General features: G+C 48.1%; 7 protein-coding genes across 7 annotated transcripts in view; 5 read left to right on the top strand and 2 right to left on the bottom strand.

Moving 5' to 3' along the window:
• The window catches only part of Pmar_PMAR029121 (hypothetical protein), a gene marked incomplete at both ends in the record, with an annotated part of 4798 nt that extends 4358 nt beyond the window's left edge, over positions 1 to 440 (bottom strand). The window contains 3 exons of the mRNA XM_002764634.1: positions 37 to 139; positions 186 to 315; positions 361 to 440. Of these exons, the coding sequence (XP_002764680.1) occupies positions 37 to 139; positions 186 to 315; positions 361 to 440 (313 nt within the window). The remainder of the gene's footprint in view (positions 1 to 36; positions 140 to 185; positions 316 to 360) is intronic.
• Positions 441 to 1293: 853 nt separating this feature from the next.
• Positions 1294 to 3320, top strand: Pmar_PMAR029120 (Cyclic AMP-dependent transcription factor ATF-7, putative; the record flags this gene model as incomplete). The annotated part of the gene is made up of 1 exon (XM_002764633.1): positions 1294 to 3320. The coding sequence occupies one exon, from the start codon at positions 1294 to 1296 to the stop codon at positions 3016 to 3018; it is 1725 nt and encodes a 574-aa protein (XP_002764679.1). The 3' UTR covers positions 3019 to 3320.
• Positions 3321 to 4429: 1109 nt separating this feature from the next.
• Pmar_PMAR029119 (hypothetical protein) lies at positions 4430 to 7890 on the top strand (the record flags this gene model as incomplete). Its single annotated transcript, XM_002764632.1, has 23 exons — positions 4430 to 4510; positions 4560 to 4660; positions 4716 to 4826; positions 4870 to 5036; positions 5086 to 5165; positions 5218 to 5350; positions 5402 to 5499; positions 5553 to 5645; positions 5700 to 5752; positions 5801 to 5961; positions 6005 to 6125; positions 6168 to 6291; positions 6350 to 6434; positions 6480 to 6619; positions 6667 to 6739; positions 6788 to 6882; positions 6931 to 7044; positions 7086 to 7192; positions 7238 to 7333; positions 7374 to 7464; positions 7507 to 7610; positions 7655 to 7765; positions 7812 to 7890. The coding sequence occupies 23 exons, from the start codon at positions 4430 to 4432 to the stop codon at positions 7888 to 7890; spliced, it is 2418 nt and encodes an 805-aa protein (XP_002764678.1).
• A 61-nt stretch (positions 7891 to 7951) lies between these two features.
• On the top strand, positions 7952 to 9158 carry Pmar_PMAR029118 (hypothetical protein). The gene is made up of 8 exons (XM_002764631.1): positions 7952 to 8020; positions 8087 to 8202; positions 8251 to 8311; positions 8378 to 8467; positions 8514 to 8602; positions 8651 to 8769; positions 8832 to 8887; positions 8937 to 9158. Exons 1-8 carry the CDS (start codon positions 7953 to 7955, stop codon positions 9010 to 9012), a joined length of 675 nt encoding a protein of 224 aa, XP_002764677.1. The 5' UTR covers position 7952; the 3' UTR covers positions 9013 to 9158.
• Positions 9159 to 10194: 1036 nt separating this feature from the next.
• On the bottom strand, positions 10195 to 11299 carry Pmar_PMAR029117 (C-4 methylsterol oxidase, putative; the record flags this gene model as incomplete). The annotated part of the gene is made up of 8 exons (XM_002764630.1): positions 10195 to 10283; positions 10325 to 10409; positions 10458 to 10535; positions 10582 to 10687; positions 10735 to 10879; positions 10922 to 10956; positions 10998 to 11104; positions 11150 to 11299. 8 exons carry the CDS (start codon positions 11297 to 11299, stop codon positions 10195 to 10197), a joined length of 795 nt encoding a protein of 264 aa, XP_002764676.1.
• A 474-nt stretch (positions 11300 to 11773) lies between these two features.
• Positions 11774 to 18183, top strand: Pmar_PMAR029116 (hypothetical protein; the record flags this gene model as incomplete). Its single annotated transcript, XM_002764629.1, has 33 exons — positions 11774 to 11929; positions 12027 to 12133; positions 12183 to 12318; positions 12366 to 12449; positions 12494 to 12640; positions 12685 to 12831; positions 12882 to 12939; positions 12989 to 13128; positions 13181 to 13278; positions 13325 to 13436; positions 13488 to 13583; positions 13636 to 13797; positions 13911 to 14231; positions 14279 to 14377; positions 14427 to 14618; positions 14669 to 14754; positions 15292 to 15368; positions 15563 to 15672; positions 15713 to 15799; positions 15855 to 15931; positions 15976 to 16087; positions 16139 to 16234; positions 16270 to 16370; positions 16431 to 16511; positions 16564 to 16654; positions 16704 to 16809; positions 17095 to 17220; positions 17284 to 17420; positions 17469 to 17540; positions 17587 to 17685; positions 17735 to 17911; positions 17955 to 18068; positions 18118 to 18183. The coding sequence occupies 33 exons, from the start codon at positions 11774 to 11776 to the stop codon at positions 18181 to 18183; spliced, it is 3870 nt and encodes a 1289-aa protein (XP_002764675.1).
• A 1327-nt stretch (positions 18184 to 19510) lies between these two features.
• Pmar_PMAR029115 (hypothetical protein) lies at positions 19511 to 19730 on the top strand (the record flags this gene model as incomplete). Its single annotated transcript, XM_002764628.1, has 2 exons — positions 19511 to 19591; positions 19635 to 19730. Coding segments are annotated over 2 exons (177 nt in total), but the record flags the coding sequence as incomplete, so codon positions are not given.
• Between the last annotated feature and the right edge of the window lie 1425 nt (positions 19731 to 21155).

Here is a 21155-nt window from a genome sequence, read left to right as displayed (position 1 = left end):
CATCCTAACAGTGTTATCGACTGGCATCATTCCCACCTTGCAGCTGGGTATACAGATCAGGGCCATCATCATCCTCATCTTCCTGTGAGTCTACATCATTGACAGCAGCCGTAGCTCCCTGTTTGTCATCTCGTGGAGCCTGCACGAAAAGTACCCACAGAAGTCGTAGCGGCTAAGGTTATCACCTCGTTTGAAGCTGACACCGGACTGCTGTTGACCATGTCGGCAAAGGAGGTATCGTCCTCATCAAGGAAGCCCCCAAGGTCTTGTTGGTTCATACGAGTGTCCACCACTTCCGAGGGCCGACTAGCAGAACTGATGAAGGAGTCTGGTAGTTACACAGATGCCGACGGTAGCCACCTTAGACGACCAGTCTCGCCCGATCTCCTCTGTTGTGCAGCAGCGCCTGTGGTGGTCAGAGATTCCTGATTCGAGCTCATGTTGAAAAATGCACTGGTGAGTTCAATCCGATAGAGAGTTTCTAACACAACACGAACGGCGGCGTCTCGGATGTAATTCGTCTTAGTTCAATTGTCGTAATTTCGTGTATGGTGGTGCGTGTCTGATTATACTTCGCGAGTAGAGAACCCTCTAAGGAAAGACAAGAACGATGTCAAACTGACTTGGTTGGGTTAAGGCCATTGGGCGAGACGCCACCAACGTAACTAAGACACCCTTACAGCAAGGTCTGCAGCTCGATTACCTTAACAGCATATCTCAATCATTGACTTCGACGGAGCGTAGCGATGCACCCTATCGCGTTTCCGTGAGATAACGTCCATCGGTCGAGCCCTACTATGATCTTAGCAAAGGTTTCCAAGTTCTTATTGATAGAAACATCATGATGCAATCGATCACTCCGGCGCGCGAGATCCACGGTGCAGTCATCCGCACCGATTGGCTCAACCATCTTCGCGGGGGAACGGGGGTGTATTGCGCCACTATTAGATGCCTCTGCATCATATAAGGCGTTATTCGGACGTGTATATCTCTAGTCGTGTTGGGGGTAGAAAGAAATCGGTGGTTGCATTCCAACTTTCTGACGGTCGATATAGCATCATGGAGTATCTTAGCCGTTTCAAAAAGGGGGCTTTTTGGAATAACAACATAGAGGTGGTCTACGGACTCGCCAGAGATACAGTGGTAGAATGCATTGAATGATGGGCAAGTGGGTCGTTGAGAGGAATAGTCACATGAATGTTTGTACTATCAGTTTGTATAATTGACTACCTCAGTCACACCCTCCTCCCAGTTCTTCTCACACTACGAAGGCCACTACCATAACCCGCTAGTATGTTCGGTGAAACAACAGTCGTAAGAGGAGACTCATTCCAACCCACTAAGACTCGTAAGCAGAAACTGTTGGATAAACGGAAGCGGAGGCAGATGACATCAGAGGCAGCAGTCGGCCCCGAGAAGACCCAACAGAGAAATGACGCTCCTCTCGAGTCAGAGAAGGAGCACTCCACCAAGCCTACTGCCGTCGACCCCGTCCATGATGTGGCCTCCTCTACTACCCCAAGTGTGGATGATGCCCTCAAGGCCACTAGCAGACCACTTGCTACTGCAGAGGGACACCCACAGAGGACGGTCACCAAATCAGTGTCCCCTGGTAGAGCTCCCACTACTACTGTCTCGGCGCCCAAGATGGTACTTCCTACTCCATGCATTGGTGGAGGTGCGAAGCATGTTGGTAAGGCTCATGGTACACCTTCTACTCCCCCTAGGGTTCATCGAAGCAAGCCATCACCACCAGTTGGAGAGGTTTGGCCTAACGTATGGGACAATGCGAGGATAGCTCCTTCCTATTATCGCATACCTGAGAAGCACGCTCCTTCTGTCACTTCAAAAGAGATTGAGACGCCTTCTACTGGTAGAGATGATGAGGAAAGAGTAGCGTCCGATCGCAGCCCGGAAGTTGGTAAGGAGGAGGAGTTGGTCATCCCGGTGAAGGAGGAAGAGGAGGACGTCGTAGCTGCTACTACCCATAGCTCATCAATGGTTACCTCGACTGTTGATATCCTTCTTGAGGAGATCGTAGAGTCTGGCCGATCTCTACCTACTGTTGCACCACCTACTATACCGCCTCCCCCACCCCCTGTTGTGGCTCCTAGTAATGTCTCGACTGTCCAAGCTGGTACTAGCCCCATCAGTGATAGCGAGTGGGGGAAGACTATGCTGCTGATCAATGCCTCTGTACAAACTGAGTCACCTATCACTCCTAATATCAAGCAAAGAACGACTGAGACGCAGACGGATGAAGTCCTTACTATGGAGTCTAGCACGGACACCCCTCCAAATCCGTTCATGCCTCCCCTGCCTCAGGCCGGTCTATCGTCCTCACTCACCCCTTCTGGTAGTGGAGGTGTCCTCACCATGGAGGGGGGTTTGTCATCACTCTTGCCTGACTTCCCTTCCATCGCTGGCCCACCTCCTGGTCTTTCTGGACGTGCTGATGCTGCCGGCTTCCCCTCAAGCATGACTGTCCAGGCGGGGACCTCCTTGACGCCGCCTGGGGCTGGTGGAGGTGTGGGTTACTATGACCCTATGAGGGTTTACAGTACGATGTTGTCGTTACAACAACAGCTACAACAACAACAGCCCACCCCGTCTGTCGCTCAACCACAACTACAACAACAGCAGCCCAACTTCTGGGCAGCAACTAATACGCCTCCCTCTTCTGGTACTCTCATCGGCGGGCCACCTCTGGCAACTGGTACGACCCGTGATGAGCAACCACAGGCGCAGGACCAAAGGATGTTAGATCGTGCTGGCAGAAGTCCAGTTCAGCAGCAATCATCTAACACTGGGTCGGCGGCGACTGGCATCTCTGCTCATCAAGCTTATCGCGGTTCATCCCGTTACGATGCTAATAGGAGTGGTAGCATCGCTTATCAACAATATGAACAAGGTCCTCCTCCATCACAAGGCGATCCCAGCTACCCTCTGGAGCAGCATTACTATCGTAGGCAAGGTGGGAAGTACCGTACCGGTAGAGATGCTTCTGGAAGATATTAGTGTAGTTGGAAGCATGGCCCATGATGCTATGACTATTACCTCGTCATACTTCCATACCATTTTTGAACTATTGATCATTATCATCAGCTGACTACTGGTATCAGTACTACTATCTCTGCTATTATCAGTGACATCATGCCTATCATTATGCATCGAGGACTTCATTATGGATGATCATGGTATCCATAATAGCATTCGTCCTACTTACAGCAAATCCCAGACATTGCTGCTTTCGATAGCTTTGATAGTCCCTCAAGTTGCTGTTAGTTATGCCGTCCTTCTTATCGAACAATCCTTAACGAGTCTTCATTGGATGATGGCGCCGCATTGACAGTAGCCATAAGGATAATGTATTGTATTCTAGTATGTTGTCAATTCATGCTCTATGGTGTGTTCTTTAGTCCCTCATCATTGATGATGTTATACCTGATCCGTCACGCCTTTTCCCTGGGATTCAGTTGCTACTACTGTTAGCGGTACCATGCTTCACAAGGACGACGTTGATATCGCACTCCGTTCGGGCTGGTGAACGGACCCTGCTAGCTCACATCCAGTGCCTTCCTCGAAGAGGTGCTTGGATGCAGAGGTCTCTATTGCACAGTGCGCAGTGGAAGGTTCCGAAGATCGGCAAAGACCAATCACTCCAAGTCGGTAACACGATCATGGTCATCTCGAAGATATATGTCCACCTTGAAGGTATCTTTTTCTTGACCGAGTCAGGACTGAGGTTTTTGAGACTGAAAGCCGATCTTCTGTTCGCCACTGTTGCCTTTGTATGATGTCTGTCTGTTGGTTGATTGGTGTGGATGTCAAGTGGTTAGGATCGAACACATGAAGGAAAAGCTGATGATCTTTACGATGAAAGGACGTTCTCACGCAACTGTATACACCATATGTCGATTAGCAGAGTTGTTGTTCAAGATGCCAGACCATTATTGATATTCTACTACCCCGGACCTCCTGGCATGCTTGAGAGTGAGTGGAACTCCATAGGGGTTCGCGCTGTCATCAGGTCCTGTGTGTTAGAGCTGCTAATGCTGAGAGTAGTTCATTACCAGTAATGGTATGCAGCATAGATCGAAGAATGGCTTCTCCCTGCAGCATGACCCGTCCATCATAGTGGACTGCTTGGTGTTGTTCCTATCAACCACAGAGTTGCTTTATCAATCAAGTATAGCGTTCCCTGTAGTTATATTCATTTTGGGCCCTCACTGCTGGTCTAGCTCCCGAGGACAGCTCTACTCGTCATCGTTCTCGTCAACCTCGTAATCGTCATTATCGCCTATCCATCGACTTCATCATCTAAATGCTCGGAGAATCGTCTCTACCTACAACTACTACCCCACCTATCCATCAACATACCCGTCGTTATCGCCATAATGATGTCACTGGCCATGACGAACTTCAACCAATGACGTCCGCACAGAACAATGTGGCCCTGTTATCTAATACTTCTCCACCCACCGCTGCACCCGATGCTCCAGGAGTCATTGTGAGATTCCATTCTTGCCCTTCCTGCTATTCGCTGCTTCCTCCCTTAGGTGAAACACAAATACGACAAGCCATCGTTTCTACCCATTATACGAAGAGTCCTCGTCCTCGCCGTTGCATTTGGTATATGTCTGTTCCTCGCTGCCACTTGGTAGAATGCTGCTGTTCCCTCTGGCCTAAGCCGGAGCATGCTTTTGTCATTGTAGGTTTGCACAGGGAGTATCCTGGATCTACGACTCCAACCTCAATACATGGCCTATTATCGACTGCCCTGGTTTCATCATCAATACGAGGGATTCCCATGTGGATGGCCCGAGGTAGCTTCTATGGCTGTCCACCCGCTTCCAACGTATTCCTCAGGTGCTCCACTAGTATTGCTTACGCCGACAGCCTAGCCCGATATATAGCAAGTATTGGCCTCTCGCCCTCGGACAGCCATCCCTCACAGTATAAGGGTAAATGCATTATACCTGATGACTTCGAGGACGACATTGTCTGCTATAATAGGAGGCCCTGTGATCGCACTTGTAGTGCACCCATGGTCCTAGTCCATATCAGTCTGGCCATCTACTGTAGGTTCTACCTTCCCGATACCAGGTAGATGCCCCGATCCTGACACTCTACCTTATGTTGAGACAGTGTCCATATACAAACAGGTATTACGCCGAGCTAGTGATTAGTGTACATGGTGATGTTGTTGGATGGTAGGATCTTTGTATGGTTATACTTGGTGATAACCCTTTGCCGATGCCCTTGGTTATACCTTGCAAAGAGGTCTCTATTGGTTCCTACTGTGATTCCTCCTTCAAAGTGACTCCATCTAATATGACTGCCATTAGAGGTAGGTTTAATGATACTGTGCATCCGCAGTTTCTCCACGTGTACCGTTTAGGTCTCATCCTCGGCGCAGCCGTTGTTCTATTCATATGGTTTATGGGCGAGCTTATTCTGCGTAATGTTGATATTAAACTAAGCAAGGAACGTGCCGAAGTAAGCCATCATTACCCTGTCCTCATCACCCATATCTCCCTTTCTATGATCAGGGTATGGCACGGCAAGCAGTGATATTGCCAGCTAAGAGGCAAGAGCTCCGAGGAAGGCTGGAGGAAAGTTGGGCTGTCGAAGCTAGCATTGCTGTAGCATCACTTGGGCTCGTCTCCTCCCGAAAACACAAAATATGTTCCCTTCAGGGCAGCGACCAGGCAAGCACTGCGGCAGGGTCGGAGAGCTCAATGACCAGATAGTGAGTTATTTGGCAGGTATATCCTACTACGGCTATATCTTCTTTTAGTACTGGCTCCAACTATGGCATGCGCTACCCTGACCAGTCTCCACAGCTCATACCACCACTCAGCGCCCATCATGTGTCCCCACCTACTACTATCGATCGAAATATCATTGATTCATATCGTTACTCGACTCCATCTGCAATAATGGGTTACTCTCCGAAGAGTGAGCGTGTATCGACAAGTGCATCGGTCACTACCCACAGTAGGTAATTCCATGCCTGGTAGTAACAGCTCCTATGGTGGTGTATATCGTATGTCGGCATTCGGTGGGGTTGGGTCTACAAGGATATCAAAGAGCCAGATGGAGTCTAGAGATCCCAGAAAGAGGTAATGTAATACTGTTGTGTAGTAGTGTAGTGATGGTGATAGGTTCGAATCATGTGCTTGGCGTCGTCGGTTGAGGCAATGGAAGGAGCTACAGAGCAAGAAGCAAGGCTCCTTCTCGAGTAGACAGTTGATGAGAACAGTTATCCTCAATACTTTTTATATTGCGGTAAGTATTAGAAGTAGCTTTGATATGACAAGTATATGACCATTACGAGCACCACTAGATACTGGTCTGCACTATGTACCTTATTATTTACATGTCGCCACAGAACAGTACTGGTGGCGCTGATGCTCTCGAGGTCTTGGAAGGTCACTATTTCTACCATCTCTTTCTCGAGTACCCTATTTCATCAGGTAATGTATCGATATGGGAAGTCCATACCTGGTTGGACCTCATTATCTTCATCGATGTTATCTTGGATACTGGCCTATTCCTTGCTGCTGCTATAACAGTCAAGTGGCCCCGTGCTCCAGTATTCAGTCGTCATCTACAGGTCAGCAGGCCAACAACACCTGCCTCTATCAGTGCATACCATCTCAGGGTGCATTGGAGTCTGTAGCTAGGCAGACTGAAGATAACAATGATGATGATGGTCCTGAGCTCGCGTCAGAAAGTAGCATTACACACCTACTACTAGCACTATTGTTGATGATGATGGAAGGTTCACCATCATCATCGGCATCGGCCTTAGACTCTGAGGATAGTGGCTCGTTCTCTGGTAGCAGCACTAGTACTGATACCCGCAGCCTTTCCTTTGTAAGTACCTAGTTACAAAGCTGTAATAGTTACTCAAATAAATGGTAGGTATTAAAGCAATCGCTCACGCACGACTGTTGCCTCATGATAGCATGTCATGAATCTACTATGACTAGGGAACGATATGAGCTATTCTCTGGAACTCTTAGGGCAGCACTCATGGTAGGAGTGCTCATCACATTGGCTGCATTGAGTGTTCTTAGGTATTCCCACCGTCTCACATATTCGTGTGTGATAATGGTAACAGTCCCGAACCTGTCGATGATACACAGATGGCTACTATAGAGGCCCATCCCGATATCAACTATATGTACTCTCACTATTTCCGCATCACCATTATGTGTTCATTACTCAGTTATGTTCCTGAGGGTAACAAGACATTCGCCTTCTATTGGTGTAATAAGTTTTGGATACCCTTCTTGGCGAGGCACTCTAAAGTGCCCAACTTCAAGTAATACCACTTGTGTAGCCCATCCTACCTGTGTGTGTAGATACGCTGTAATCATCGATGATGATGTACCACTACCCGCTGATTTACATATACCTCATGAGCATCTACGCAACCATCCCGACATCAAGGCTGTAAGGGTATCATGCTACATCCAGCCGCGGACTTTTGAATAGGTCCACTTTCCCATCACTGCCACAGCTCCTGATGGTAGAAGGAATATGCTAGTCAGGTGCCAGGATGTAGAGTACAAACTAGCTGCTGTGCATAAGCTCTTCCAGTGAGCCGTCTCTCACTTGAGTCTATGAGTGTATGACTCATCAGGTCAACTCTCTCACGATGCTTATCGTGTCATGGTGCCATTGCATTATGGGAGCGACGAGCCCTCGAGATGATATTCTATGAGCATGATACCGTCTTCCATGGGGAAGATATGTAAGCATTCTTTGTGTATGGCAGGCTTGGATGATGTACGGTACAGGTATATGGGTTTATGTTTACTTCATCGCCGTGATGATTCTAAGATCATATCCTGTGCACAGTCAGTGGTCCCAACGTGAGTCGGACTCGAGGAGTTACACCCTATCGTACTTCGACTAGATACGCACCTGCCTCCTTCCCTATGCTGTTCCGTCAGCGAGTGAAGAGTTGGGAGCTGACGAGTCATAGGAAGACCTTCACTTATATAAAGTAGGGGTCTGTTACAGACGACCGTCTACAAGAGGCTTTTATGTTGTCACATCTGTTGTCTCACAGAGAAGTGCTCTCCCCGGCTTCATTCTGTCATGCGGCATCATTGATCCTCAAGCCATACTTCCTCCAAGAGGTCCTCACTATCCTGCTTGATTGGTTAAGAACCTTCCTGCTCACTGGTACCACAGCTGCTGGACCCCTACTCAACATTTGTCCGTACCCCTCAGGTCTCCTCCTTCGTGACTGGATTGGTCTCCTTCTCATGACATCAGTTTTCACTTGTCTCCTGTGAGTAAACTCCTTACCCCCGGCTCAAAGCAGGTCTTCGCAGCGGTTGGTCGATCATCTGCGCAGGTACATCCAAATTATTATCTTCCAGTTGGTCGTTCTTCGTCAGAGGAAGGAATTGCGAAGCTCACTGAGTACAATCGTATTCTTCCCCTGGTAGTAGTGGTGATATGATCATTCTGCGTCCGGAACGCCTGCTCAGGTACCGTCTTATGGGTTTAATGTTTCGGCTCTGTGCACTCTGTCAGAACTTACTTGTTTACAGCCACGATAGAACTTTCCTCAAGATTGGTAGAAGTTGATGAATTATCGATCGCAAGCATCCGTTGCCACCATCAGGTCAGCGAGAGGACGAGATCCGCGATATACCGCCTTGCCCTCCTCATCCTGATGTGGACTGGTTTTCCATCTGGATCGAGGATGACTTACCCGTCTCCTCGCCTCCATCAGAGAAGAAGGTAGCGACTCGCGGTTCCACTTGGGACCCGCAGTGGGCAGGGGGTGATTCCTCATCTTTTAGCAACGGAGTCGAAGGACTAAATCGAGAGATCCTAGGGCTCCCGGCGATTCTATGAGGCAAGCGGTGTGATGTGCAGTATGCTGTATGGATGAATTCCCTTCTCAGATCAGTCGGGAAGTATAATAATTCTTTCATCCCTGTTGGTGTACAACAACAGCAGGAACCCTTGTATTACAGTTAGAGCCGGTCACTATAGCGGCGTGTGCCGCCTGTATATCCATGACTAGCGCATAGCTACTGTTAACACGGTCAGTATGCGAAATTCTAATCGATTCTTTCAATTCATGTGATGATAAGTTCATTTTGTTCATGGTGGATATATGCGGGACATATTGCACGTTTCGTAACACGAGCAGTGATAAACTTGTGTTCCATTTCCATCGGAATGTCCGAAGGCGAACGATGATGGAAGAGATATGATGTTCCATACGATTCTCACAACCGCCCAAGTAAAAACTTCCCTCGCGACTAGGGCCATCTTACATTGGGAACTAACGAAAACTCAACGGGACAGCAGTTCCAACACGAAAAAAAACGAATATGTGCGAGACACATAAGCGAAAAAAGAGCAAATCTTTTTCTTGGCACTTCTTATCAGAGTGAGTGGCAACCTCGTCTTCTGAGCAGGCATGTGAAATAGACTCACGGTCACCAGCTAGGTATGAAGTATGAGTCAGGACCGAGTATCTGATTAAAAACAAATATATCACATGGAGCCCATGTGCTTACGTATAGACACCGCCGATGAGGCACGTCATAAGGATGTTAGTCATTAATACGACATCCCGGTGGATATAAAGGAGTGGTTAGACTTGCAACTTCCCAAGTGCAGGACCTGCTTCACAACGAGTTAAGAGTGCAATAGTGGCCTCATTGACAGCAGTAGTCTCGCTCCGAAGGGACTGGGATATAGCCCGATGGAACCACTCTTAATATATTGACCGAATGAATGAATATTCTCCCAATGAATGTCCTAGAGTACCATGGATAGAGCGTTTTGAAGGCAATGACCCGTCAACAGGAGCGAGTCGAGGACTAACCTCTCCACAATGTGTACAATTTCGGAAAGAAAAAACTCCGAAGCAACATGTGACAGATTGTATCCAACCTACGACCGTATTTGATGCCAGTCTGATCGAGTCAACTCTTGACTAGACTTCTCCACCGGCGCAGTCTAAGACGCTATCGTGGCTATCTTGGTCTTTGTGGACATTAATGGTACTCGAACCTCACATTCATGCATACCAATCTCCTTCGTGAAATGTATGATACGCTCACGCAAGATATTATCATTCCTCAAAGAAAATCATGTAGCAATAGAGTAAACATCATCAAAAAATTGACATCAAGAGCGAAGTCTCAATCAGTGAACCTTCTGTTTAGTCTCCTTGTTGTTAACCCCAAGTTCGTCCATGCCTTGTATAGCCTCCTCCACCTTCATTTCGTACGTCCCTGATGCCGACAAGGTATGTTGAAGAACCTCAATGCCTTACCATGCAAGTAGTCAAGTAAACCTATCTCCCCATAGTTGCAATTGAATCTTTCGTGATGGAGGTCGTGCAAAGCCGAGTTGGAGGACTGAGCGAAGACATACTGAGCTCAAAGAGTAAGTGCGTCAGTTATAACCTCCAAGTATTTATAGCCAGAATGGGCAACCAAAGTGCTCAGGAGCGCCAGCTGCAGCCAGAAGCCGGTGAAGAGCACCTGAAGGGTTCTGACCGAGATACACTCGGCACAGTAGATGACCTACATGTGATTTCATTAGTAATGGGCCAATGATTAGAGGGAGTAGGTTAGAGAAGACATGCTCTATGGGGTGGGCATAGGTTGACTGGAACGGCACAGGATTTGTAAATCTAACAATGGAGCATCAGAGTGCTCACAGTATGAGTTACGTACGAACCTATGATGGATCTTATGGATGTGCTTGTAGAGAATTTTGACATGAAATAGACGATGGATGTAGTAGAATGCAATCTCGGTTATGATGATACAGGCAAACAACTGCCACACTACTTCATCCCCACTAGGGAGACGTTCAATGAAGCCTGAGATGGAGTAGTGACTTCATCGCATAAGACTGATCCTACTCTCTCGGTCCATTATTCTGCTGAACGCGAAGTAACTGAGGGTAACATAAAAACGAAGTAGTTGCTGCACACACACCTGATAATGCTGGCTAGGATCCAATTGATGAGAACTCTGCCGAAGCCTGCAAATATTGAGGGGAATGGCTTGTTCTTCTGATGACGGCCCATCTGGACGTGTAGGACCTGATAGTTGATATTATTACTCAACAGCACGAGGGAGCTCCCTACTGTCGGCAGCGATATGATCAGCCCCATGCCAAAGTATGAGACGATAGCCCATGGGGCAATGATGAGGAAGAGGCATTCATCGATTCCCCATGCAGGGTTTTCCACAACTCTCTCGCGGAATACAGGATAGACGTATCTATAGCAGCACATGGTTCATGGGCTCTTGGGCATTAGGCTTACGCTGCCGCGAACTGATGTACGAATTTCACGGCGAATACCCCTAGTACAAGTTGTGATAGATTGTACCCAACAGTAGTACGGATCTGAAGCAGATTCACTACATTCTGCGCAGTCGAGCTCAACCACGAATTGACAAGATTGGCCTACCGTACCAGCCGGCTGGAGGGGTCTCGCACAATCTTTAATGCACTCGTTCCCATGGGACTTGTAGTTGGTGGTACTGACATTGTGAGCTTCGATCACACGTGAATCTCACCTACACGAATAGAGCGGAAAATATGTCAAAATTATAGAGCGCAGGTTCGATCCCTGGTCGATACATTTTTACAGTTATTTAATATTTCGCTCAGAAAAGCCCCCGGCAAGTCTTCTCGCTAGGACTCATTCTTAGTTGTTTGATAGGGACTAGGATTTCTGGTCTCCTGGTCCACCTCCACTCCTTGAATGTCCCCCTTACCTGAGCAGTCGAGATCGGCGTTGGGTTATGGCGATTCGCCATCTAATACCTCACTACGAGCATCCATTGATGCTGCCAATATGGAGCTTCTGCTTCCCAGACGGATAGAGTTCGTAAGGGCCAGTGCACAGGTCACTGCCAAGGTAATAAGATCGAGGGGGTTGGAGTAGTCATACGCGTCATGCCTGACCCTAACCGGGCTCGTTGAGTATACAGGAGATATAATCACGTGTATGTTAGAGTCTGTCTGGTCTCGATAAGAAAGACGATGCACCACAAAGGCCTAATAAGTGGGTATTCCCAGAGGGTGGACTGGAGCAGTATCATGGCTGGCGAACGTCTAAATCGTAATAATAGGTGGGGATATTGCAGGGTAGTGGTCATATTAATGCTCAGCTATGGTGCTGGTCTGAGGAATCAAGGCAATACATGCTACCTCAACTCAACCCTCCAGTGCCTCTCTTATGTGAGTACCTTCGCCCAAGCCAGTGAGGCTAAGATACACGAAAGAACTTGTCCGAGGAAACGGGCGGTAGCATCGCCAACCTTGGCAGGATGCCTCGTATAGTCGTACCTTAGGGTGTTTGGTGCGGACTCTGTAACCTATCTAACCTCGTTTGTCGAATACATCAAAGCCATGGTGGTCATTTATCCCCCACAGAGGTAGCCAGCACAGTGCATCAATGTGAGGTACCGTGGCCTATCAGGTCCTACGCCATCTCAACCTCTACTTTGCCCGCTTCCGCCCGGGTCGGCAAGAGGATGCACATGATGCCTTGAGGCAGCTCATCGACACGTGTATTCGCAGCGAAGCCCTACCAGCAAAGATCTCCCCTTCAGCTCAGAATAAGAAGGTAGGGCCTCTGTATAACCACGCAGTGACCATTGCTCCCATTAGGCTCCTTTTGTACATCCATCGGTGTCACAGACTACTATGCTGGGACAAATGTTTGGCTATCATACCGCTCAACGTATACAATGTGCCAACTGTGGACACGTGTCTTGTACCTTCCATTTCGATATGGATATCAGTCTATCGATCTCTGTACTATCTCATATTGACTCCTGTATTGTTGTATCATCGACCTTACTCAGAGATGCCGTACCATAGATGAATGCCTTACACGTTATTTCGCCCCGGAGATCTTCAAGGGTAGACTCTCTTTCTCGTACACTTGCATATCCAGGTATGGCTATTTCAGAACAGAATGCTTATAAGTGTGCGAAGTGTAAACGTAACGTGACTGCAAAGAAGAGTACCCGGCTGTATGATGCCCCTATGAATCTCACCCTCAGTCTCAAGCGCTACTGTTATGGCCGCTTCGGTGGTCGACGACAGAAGGTGAGGCCGCTGATGCTTCTTACTTGTGGTCAGTGTGTTTGTGGTGTTTCAGGATGGTCATTATGTGAAATACGAGAAAGAGCTCGATCTTTCTAAGTTCATCGCTGATCATGGAGCATCTACTCCTGGTGTCTCCAACAAATATACACTGTAAGAGAGGGGGTATGATGGTGGCTACTCTTGGACATCTGCTCAGGTCTGGTGTATTGGTCCATTCGGGTGCAACACCGCAACTAGGGCATTATTATGCATTCGTTCGTAACCCTGCTGGATTCTGGTATTGTTGTGACGACGAGTCCGTTACCCCAGTAGGCCGTATGATCACTGTGATCCCTCTACTATACTGCTTGTCATCATAGGCTAAGGAGCATACTGTCCTCTCACAACAAGCGTATATATTGTTCTATGAGAGGAAGCGGTCAAAGAAGGATAGTAAGAGTCAGCGTCATCTCAGTGTAAGTTCAGACCATCGATTGGCTCATATTGCACTTGAATTCTCCTTTGTAGGTTGAGTCAGAGCCGACAGTATCGACAACGAGCACAGAGCAGAATAAGGCGAAGAAGGCAGTGCCTGCTCCCCTTCAACAGCATCAGTCCCTCTTCTACAACTCCCTCACTACCCCTCCTGATACCCCCTCTACGACGGCTGGGGAGTTGGATAACCACGCTGTGAGCTCAGGGTCTGTGAGTTCAAGTGTTACTACCCTTACGGGTGATGAAGAGGTTCATAAAGAGGTAGATCGGCCTTAGTACTGGGCATAGTGCAGAGGGCCCTCCATCAGGCGGCCCCGACTGATCGTAAGAGGAAGCATGCAGTAGAGGATGTGGAGAGTCCTCAGAAGAAGGCACATGTTGATGCAAAAGGAGAGACATGTATCTTAGCCATCCCAGCCGTGCCTTGTTGTATCACTCTCGTCGTAGTACCTCCTGCTGCTGCTGGCCTGCAGCAAGCTGTCTTTGTCCGTATGCATCCTCCAAAGTTTGGTGATGAGGAGAAGTCAAACGATAACTCTGATCCTGATGAGGAAGAGGATCTGCCTTCTGAACCTGTCGCCAATCAAGAAGAGGATCCTGTTGTCGGGCAAGCGACGAAGTTAGCCGAGGTAGGTACAGTGGTTGTAGGCAGAAGTATCATGATGAGAGAGTGTAGGTTGTAAGGGTAGAATCCTGTGGTACTGCTGCTACTATCAAGCCTAAGGAACGAGCCTCTCTAGCGAGGAGTGTTCGCTCTCAATACGGCGCTAATAAGGTCACCAACCGCTTGTGCATCATCACCTCATTATCGTCGCTCTGGTTAGGTATCCTCATGGGATAGTGATGATGATGAGGAGAAGGAGGAAGGTAGAGAGGAGGTAGAGCGGGCTAGGAAGGAGGCTATTATACAAGCCCAGAGGCAACTACAACCTAAGATAGCAATGAGAGACTCTCACGATAGAGAGTACGATAAGGGGAAGAATAGGCACAAGGTTCGGCAACATGTTGAGGCTAAGGTAAGCACTATTGGTGTTACTATGGCAGTGCTGTCTACATCTTGTGTCAGGACAACGATTTCGCTGCAGCATACAAACGTGCGAAGGCTAGGCTTCATGGACCACGAAACAAGCAGCAGTTGATGCGGGATAAGCGGTTGCATAATCGTTGTCAAAGGCGAAAAGGGAAGCCTACCATCACCAAGAGCAGTTCATAGGTCTAATGACCATCCTACCTTCGTTCGATGAGACTTGGTCGAGAAGTATCCTATAATGGTTCCCTATTGTTGTTGTCCTCTTGCCCTCTTCTTGTTGTTGTTGATGCTTGATGGATTGTAAATCATGATGATATTATCATACCACTACTATCACTAGTGGTACCAATAGTCACTGTCCTATATCCCATTGATAACGTCCCTTCACGATAACACTGCTACCAACGTACTTGGATTTACTCCTTATTACTATTACTCATCACTACTCTAGCTTGCCTTGCGTTACACGGTCAATTCCGCCTTCCTCTTGGCAAACAGTGAGGTAAGGACATCTACGACTACCTGGTAGTTCTCATGCTTCTATCCTGAGACATCCTTCGAATGTCAAGCATCCTCTCCTGCCTGACATGCTGTTGTTGCTGCTGCTGGTACGGCTTACCCACAGTGTACTCGTACCACTCCTCTCGTTATCATCTCAGCCCTGCTACTCGACATAAGGAGGCTCTGCCATGTCGGACACCGATCTATACTACAGCTGCATGCATACTTACCTCAAGTAGGTGCACTCACCTTAGGAGTAGCCATAATGTTGAGCTGTCTAATCCTCAGTTGGCTTTGTCCTAGCATTTACATCCCTCTACCTGGGAGATTGGTTTACATGTTCATGGAAGGAGTTGCTTCTTGGGACTTGGGCCGGTGGGGCAGGTATCTTAAGATACCTCTTGCGGCTCACTCGTCTTTATGATCCAGGTAAGGTCAGTCTGCTATTCGGTCTGAGTGGTATGAGGTTACGTCGAGGCGGCAGCAGTGCTGATGGGGAGTACGCTGCAAGTATCATTGCAAAGGAATGCAGAGGAATGGTAGGGCACTGCCAGCTTGCCTCCGTAAGCGTGTATACAGGTGAATAGCACCCCAAGTGGGCCAGTGTCCGAAGGGGACTGTGCGACTGTCGACGCTTTATTAGTTATTACCGATGTCACAGGAACGGTGAGGGATGCTAGTCGGCCCTGGAGCAGGAACGGCCTCGGGTATATTTCATCAGGTATTCATCTTACTCACATGCCTCATGTCCCTCTGTACTGTAGCAACCTTTATAGTCACCGGTACATCTAGATTCGGGTAGTAGTCGCCCGAACTCACTGACCATCATCACCGTGGTTTAGTTACCGCAGACGGTTAAGCGCGATATTTGTTGAGCCCAACCGAGCTGATAAGGCCATGTGTATTGTTAAATGGGCTACAGGCATTGTCATGGCTCTCCTATTCATTACCTTTGTAGGGTAGAGCCCGAATCCCTTCCATTATCGATTACCTCATCACATATAGGCATCCCTTATAGCACTTTTCCCGGCAACACTTTTAGTGAAGAAGGTTTGCCCAGTAGCAAAGCAGGTAGCGGAGCATCAACATATGCCAACAGCAGTAGCGCTGACTACTATCTCGTTGTTCCTTGGTAGGTTCTACCCTTCATAGTTAGTGGAAGTACCCCTAGTCCTACCTCATTGGGGGCAGCCCTTGTGGTAGAGGGGAGTGAAGGGTCGCACCATCCTAGTATAAGGTGAGCGGCCAACCCGAAAGCAGACCCCCTATGCAGTGCTTGCCTCTTGTTGTTGTTCAGTGCTTACTTGGCCTTGACGGCCTGTATTTTCTTTCTATTCTCCTCAGTATTCATCCTCTCTCGGATGGCTATTGTGACGTGGTACTTGCCCCTACCGTCTCTCCTTCACAATTCCCATAGCCTCCTTCTATAGGTGTATGGAGTTATGCGGGGAAGTTGAGTTCGAGATGGGGTATGAGAGTGAGGAGGAAGGCAATGCTTTCGATGATGGAGGCAATGGAGAGGTAGGCTTTGATATACCCCATGTCCTCCGAGATGGTTTCATTCGAGTAGAGAGAAGTTGATAGAGCTGCGGAGGCACGAGGACAGCTTACCCCTAGTGGACGGCGTGCCCGGCTTGAGAGCATCGTAGTGTATGATCCAGCTGGCATGAAGTCAAGTAGGGTGAATATCGAGTGGGGCTTCTTCATGTTTGTTACGTATTCCCCAGATGCTGGTCACATCTTCGAGAGTGCCAATGATGAAGGTTGATGATAAAGTGGCAGTAGCTGAGGCCACTGCTCACCTAGCCGTTGTAGCATTATCATTATGATAATGGTTGAGCCTCATGACAAATGATCATAGTTGCTCATGATCATGATATGGACTTGACTACGATGATGAAAGTACCATCATCATGCTCGATAACAGTTGTGTTGTTGGTCATATATCCGAGTCTTGTTAGTGGGTGAGGTGCTGATCATCTGTGGGTATATGATGTTGTTCCAAGCTCATTATGGTCTAGCTCCTGAAGCTCCGGATGGTAGTAATATCACCATACCCCCATCTGGCGGCCTCTTCTCCAACCACTGTAAGAACTTTATGATGTGTGGGGGGGGGCCTATAATCACCGCTTCCATATTGTTGGTGTAAGGCTCATGCGCTGCTCTTGGCGACTTTATCCGGGAGAAAGCTCTGGCGGAGATAGATGCCTCGATACTGAGTAGGAAGGCTGAGGAGAGGATCGAAATGGGAAGACTAAAGAGGCTGGCAACGCAGTACACTGGGAAGGTAGTAGCACTATGATGATGCTGTTGGGCGTCAGGTTGTTGGTGATAGATGGAACATCGAGAGGGACAGTTGGCTGCATTAAGAGCTCAGAGGGAAGCTAAGAAGGATGAGGGCAAAGAGGTAATACAGCCCATGGTTACCAGTTTGGATAAGTAGTATAAGGCAGAGTGAAGTGGATGAACGAGAGAAAGACTGTGAGACACTAATAGAAGAGTACGGGCAGGTCATTAAACTAGTGCAACAGGAATGTGAATATCGAGAGGAAGTGAGTGATGTGCATTAGACACAGGTGAATGGTGCCTGTATTTGTATAGGTGTTGGAACAGCTCGCAGCATACGAGGAGAAGATGAAAACGGTTGAGATCATAGAGCTAGCACTGGAGTCTACGAGTGCCGCCGCCGCCGGTGGGAAAGGAAAAGGAGGAGGCGGAGGAACGGTTGGTCAGCCGATTGATCTCTACGCAGACCCTCTTAGAGTGGCTGCTGCTCTGGTGTGTTCGTATAATGCTTCTGATTGCCCATCATGTCCTGTAGATACCCCCACGTAGTAAGGTATCGGTCATAGGCAAACCTCATACCGTTACTACTGACGACGAGGCGAAAGACTCTGAAGCAGCAGCTCCACCACCGGGGGAGCCCTTCTCGTTAGTGAGCTCATGATCGTGTGTATAAGAGTGGAGATGCTCTCGTCTATCAGATACTACCCCTTCGTGTGATAGATAGAGATGAGAGAGTTAGAACAGCCCTCCGGACATGTACGTGATCATCATGATCATCATCCTGAGGCCTCATCTGACTATCTGGTGACCTATCAGACAGAGACCGTTATATTGTGTTATCATTAATCGGCTCCCCGTGGGTGTAGTGAACGGGCATTCTCACGTGTCCTCAGAATCATTGAGAGCATTGCATCCTGAGAACACATTGTAATTTAGGGCATCTATTAGGGCCAGACTGAGTTTCAATCATCATATGACTCATATGATATGAGTGAAGGCATTCTTCTTCTTCTTCTCCTTACACAGCCCCCCTTCGACCAGGCGAGCAATAGCCAGTATAGGGGTTTAGCTGCAGGCTCAGTCACTGCTGCCTGAGCCTGCAGTATGGACCGGTAGACAGTGTGTTACACGGCAGAGAGTTCGGTAAGTAGGAAGGCATTGGAAGTTCCAGTTTAGAACGATCGATGGACGTTGAAACCTCCCACAATGTAGAGCCGACTTGATCCTATGTTGGTCCCTAGAACCGCAGTGATTTCCTTACAGTTATGATAAGGCTCATGATCATCATGCTCAAGACGCTGAATATTTTTACCATATTTCAATAACCGCGATTCATTCATCCTGCTCCTATCAGTAAGGTTACTGCATCAACTTCATTGCTTCGTATTCTCTCCATCACTTCACGTTATTGCGCATCACTGGTTTTCGCTACTAACCTCCTACTACTATCTATCTGATAGAAGGTGTAGTTCCATACAATGCACTCCACCCTATAGAGTTGTGGACTCGACCATATTTGTCATCCGCCACGTGGTACTGCTGCTGCTTCTGCTTCTCTCTTGCAATCAGCTCGATTGCGTACAGGCCTGCTGCTGGGGTGGTAGACCGGTTATGTACTTGTTAGGAAGATTATTATTATTAACAGATGGATGTATTCCTCCTATTGCTCCTGCCCATCTTCACCCTCATCTCAGCCTGTGCATCTCTACAGCTGTTGGTCTACTTCCAGATGCCGGAGGATGGAGGTTTCAAGTGTCTGTGGATATCCAAAGTACCCGACTCGGCTCTCCAATCCATATATCAAGTCCTCCCGCAAGATAACATTCATCTTATCCCTCACATTGTCCGGAGTAATCACTATGCTCCTTCCCATCGATGTGAAGAACTCGGCAGAGGGGGGAGGTATCCATCCCGTGCACTCGGTCTTGAGTAGGAGTTTCCCTCTCTGGCAGGTCTGAATATGGAGATAGTATGGTCCACCGCATACATACTTATAATGATCTTCACCTTCATTGTCAATCCGTTGGTTATGCTCTCATACGAAGTCGATAATATCGGTGATACTTCATTGCAGCCACTCGCAGTCTTCAGATGGAAGATTCTGGAAGCATGAACCTCAGGCAGAGGATCCGAGCAGTAGTGTTCCGAGGAGCCATCCTCGCTTTGGGATTGGTAGTTCCCTCCTCCTGTACAAGTGTCGTATTAGTCGGGTTAGATATCCATCATAGGCATAACTTACCTCCTCTTCTCGAAGGCAAGAATCCCTTGCAGTGCTGTAGGGCAGCAGTCGACTGACAAATCCGCTTTCGAAGTATGCAATGGCAATCCTGATGGAACCGCTAGGATTAGGAGTACTACCAGCTGAGAACGCTATACGAAGTGATATTAACCTGCCTATCAGTTGCTTTCCACACCTATATCATAACAATCATGAGCTTCCTTGGTTGGTTTCTTTTCGCCATCTTTGGCGGTGAGTGCATTGAAGTGGACTGTAGCTGGCGATGTTGTGCTGATAGGCTGTGGAATAGCAGCTATACCATTCAAACTGATGATAGGCTTCATTAGAAAACCTCCGTCATCGGATTCACGTGAGGCCGAGTACAAGTAGGTCGAGTCGGTGCGAGATCCTATACGGTTCATGTTTGTTCACAGCAACCATCGAGAAGTGCTTACAAAAGCAGCGACAAGTCTGCAAGCCAAAGGAGATAAGCTCAAACAAGACGAGGCTAGATTGGAGACTCTTAGTTGAGTATGTGTCGGCTATCGCTGTGGGACGGACCATTCAGGAGGGTTCAGGAAGAAGCGGAGGGAGGCTTCTCTCAAGCGTGACTTCAACCAATTCAAAGCCGATGTGCATATGCTCGAGGATGCGTGATATGTCCATATGCCTCGATACTGTGCTCTTTCATCCATGCCTAGGTTCCATCATGCAGATGCATTGACACGGCGAAATGGAGGGGACGGCGAGCTCCTACGCTTTGGCAGGATGGCCCTCGGCATAGTTTCATTGGTTCTGTCCATTTCATGGCTCCTACACGTGGTGCTGTTTATGTTGGCAAGAAAGAACGGGTATGACATGTGACGTGGTATTGAGTAGAAAGGATGTACATCGCAGAAGCCCCGTCTCGCCCATGCTCAACTGGGTTCTCACTGAGTTCATCAGTAGCGACTCATTATTCATTGTAACGTTCATAGTGTTCGGCATCCTAACACTCTACCTCCAAGCAGCCACTATTAACGGTGATATCCTCATCCGATGACCTCTCATCCACCTTGGAGTATTTCAGGTTGTATCACCTTCGGTACACGATTCCTGTTCATAGTCCCGGTCCATCCACTCCGCAAGGGTGATACTCCATCGAACTCTCTCTTATTCAACGCTTCCCTCATACTCTTGTCGACCGCTGCGACTGTTCACTTTGCGACTATCGCTCTCGCCGACTATACCAAGTAACGTGAACTATTAAGTCTGCTTTGGAGATCGATACGGTCGTGTCCCAGACGGTCTGTGGCGTGGCAGTTGTTCGCAACGGAAATCCACTACCTCGATTCCCGATTCTTCTTTGAGAAGAAGGTATACATCCAATAGCCTGAGAGTGATATCCCATCAAAAGTATTTCTCTACATTATGCTATATCAACGTCATGGCTGTGATAATTTTGGTGATGAGCAGCCGATGAAAAGACTTCACTCTATGTCGATAGCACGCGAAGTAGCGCGACGTCAGTGACGCGAG

Source organism: Perkinsus marinus (assembly GCF_000006405.1).
Source record: "Perkinsus marinus ATCC 50983 genomic scaffold scf_1104296976606, whole genome shotgun sequence".
Taxonomy (NCBI): Eukaryota; Perkinsozoa; order Perkinsida; family Perkinsidae; genus Perkinsus; species Perkinsus marinus.
Note: the sequence above shows the minus strand (reverse complement) of the source record. Positions and strands in the feature narration are given on the sequence as shown.